Source organism: Octopus bimaculoides, chromosome 4, assembly GCF_001194135.2.
Source record: "Octopus bimaculoides isolate UCB-OBI-ISO-001 chromosome 4, ASM119413v2, whole genome shotgun sequence".
In the NCBI taxonomy this organism is placed as follows: domain Eukaryota; kingdom Metazoa; phylum Mollusca; class Cephalopoda; order Octopoda; family Octopodidae; genus Octopus; species Octopus bimaculoides.
Window position 1 is genome coordinate 76,593,968 of NC_068984.1, and position 733 is coordinate 76,594,700.

The window sequence follows — 733 nt, forward strand, 5'->3', positions numbered from 1 at the left end:
AAGTGACCTGATCTGAGATCGTGTGCTGGAACGAAAACAATTGCAGCGTATATATATAGCTGTCCAAATAAATAAACTTTCTTCTATAATTTTTTCCCATACTGACTGCTACTACATTCACTTAACCCTATTTGTTATGGATTCTTACCGTTGTAGCTTGATCTGTTTTCGCCAGGTTTTATGCTCTCTGTATTTGGGAAAGATACATAAACATCAGCATTCTTAACACTACTTCTACAGCTGTATGCTACCTGGCTATCGATATCTGCAACTTGAGCTGAAGCTATTGTCACCCGAGGGATCGTTGAGACAGAAAAGTCAATCCGTTTTTTAGCAATTCTCAAGATTTCGAAATAGGCTTCACAAGTAACAAATCCTGCAAAATATATAAAAAAAGACGAATGTTATGTAGTGTATATATATATATAATAATAATAATATAGATTTAATCAAAAGATTAAATGTGGTACTTAAAATGTTTGAGGCACCAGAATTTGGTAGGGTAAAAACCAAAACAAAATCAAGAGATTTGGTGAATAAAATTTGAAGAAAAGCAACAAAAATTCATTAGGTTATAGCAGTACGTACGTTTCGTACAAACTTCATTTATTTATGTAGTGAGAACACCACATAAGATGTGCAATGAAAATGTACTCCTCAGCTGCATAATGGAAGTTCATTTTAGAAAGTCATTTTGTAGATGTGTGCAAATACAAGAGTAGGAGATGAAGAA

The 733-nt window shown here is 33.3% G+C and overlaps 2 protein-coding genes across 2 annotated transcripts in view; both read right to left on the bottom strand.

Annotated features, from left to right (window-relative positions):
• Positions 1-733, bottom strand: part of LOC106878823 (uncharacterized) — a 137,118-nt gene that overhangs the window by 15,234 nt on the left and 121,151 nt on the right. The gene's annotated exons all lie outside the window — the stretch shown is intronic.
• The window catches only part of LOC106882337 (uncharacterized), a 7,869-nt gene that overhangs the window by 4,816 nt on the left and 2,320 nt on the right, over positions 1-733 (bottom strand). Inside the window, exon 3 of the mRNA XM_052967150.1 lies at positions 149-376. Within this exon, the coding sequence (XP_052823110.1) occupies positions 149-376 (228 nt within the window). The remainder of the gene's footprint in view (positions 1-148; positions 377-733) is intronic.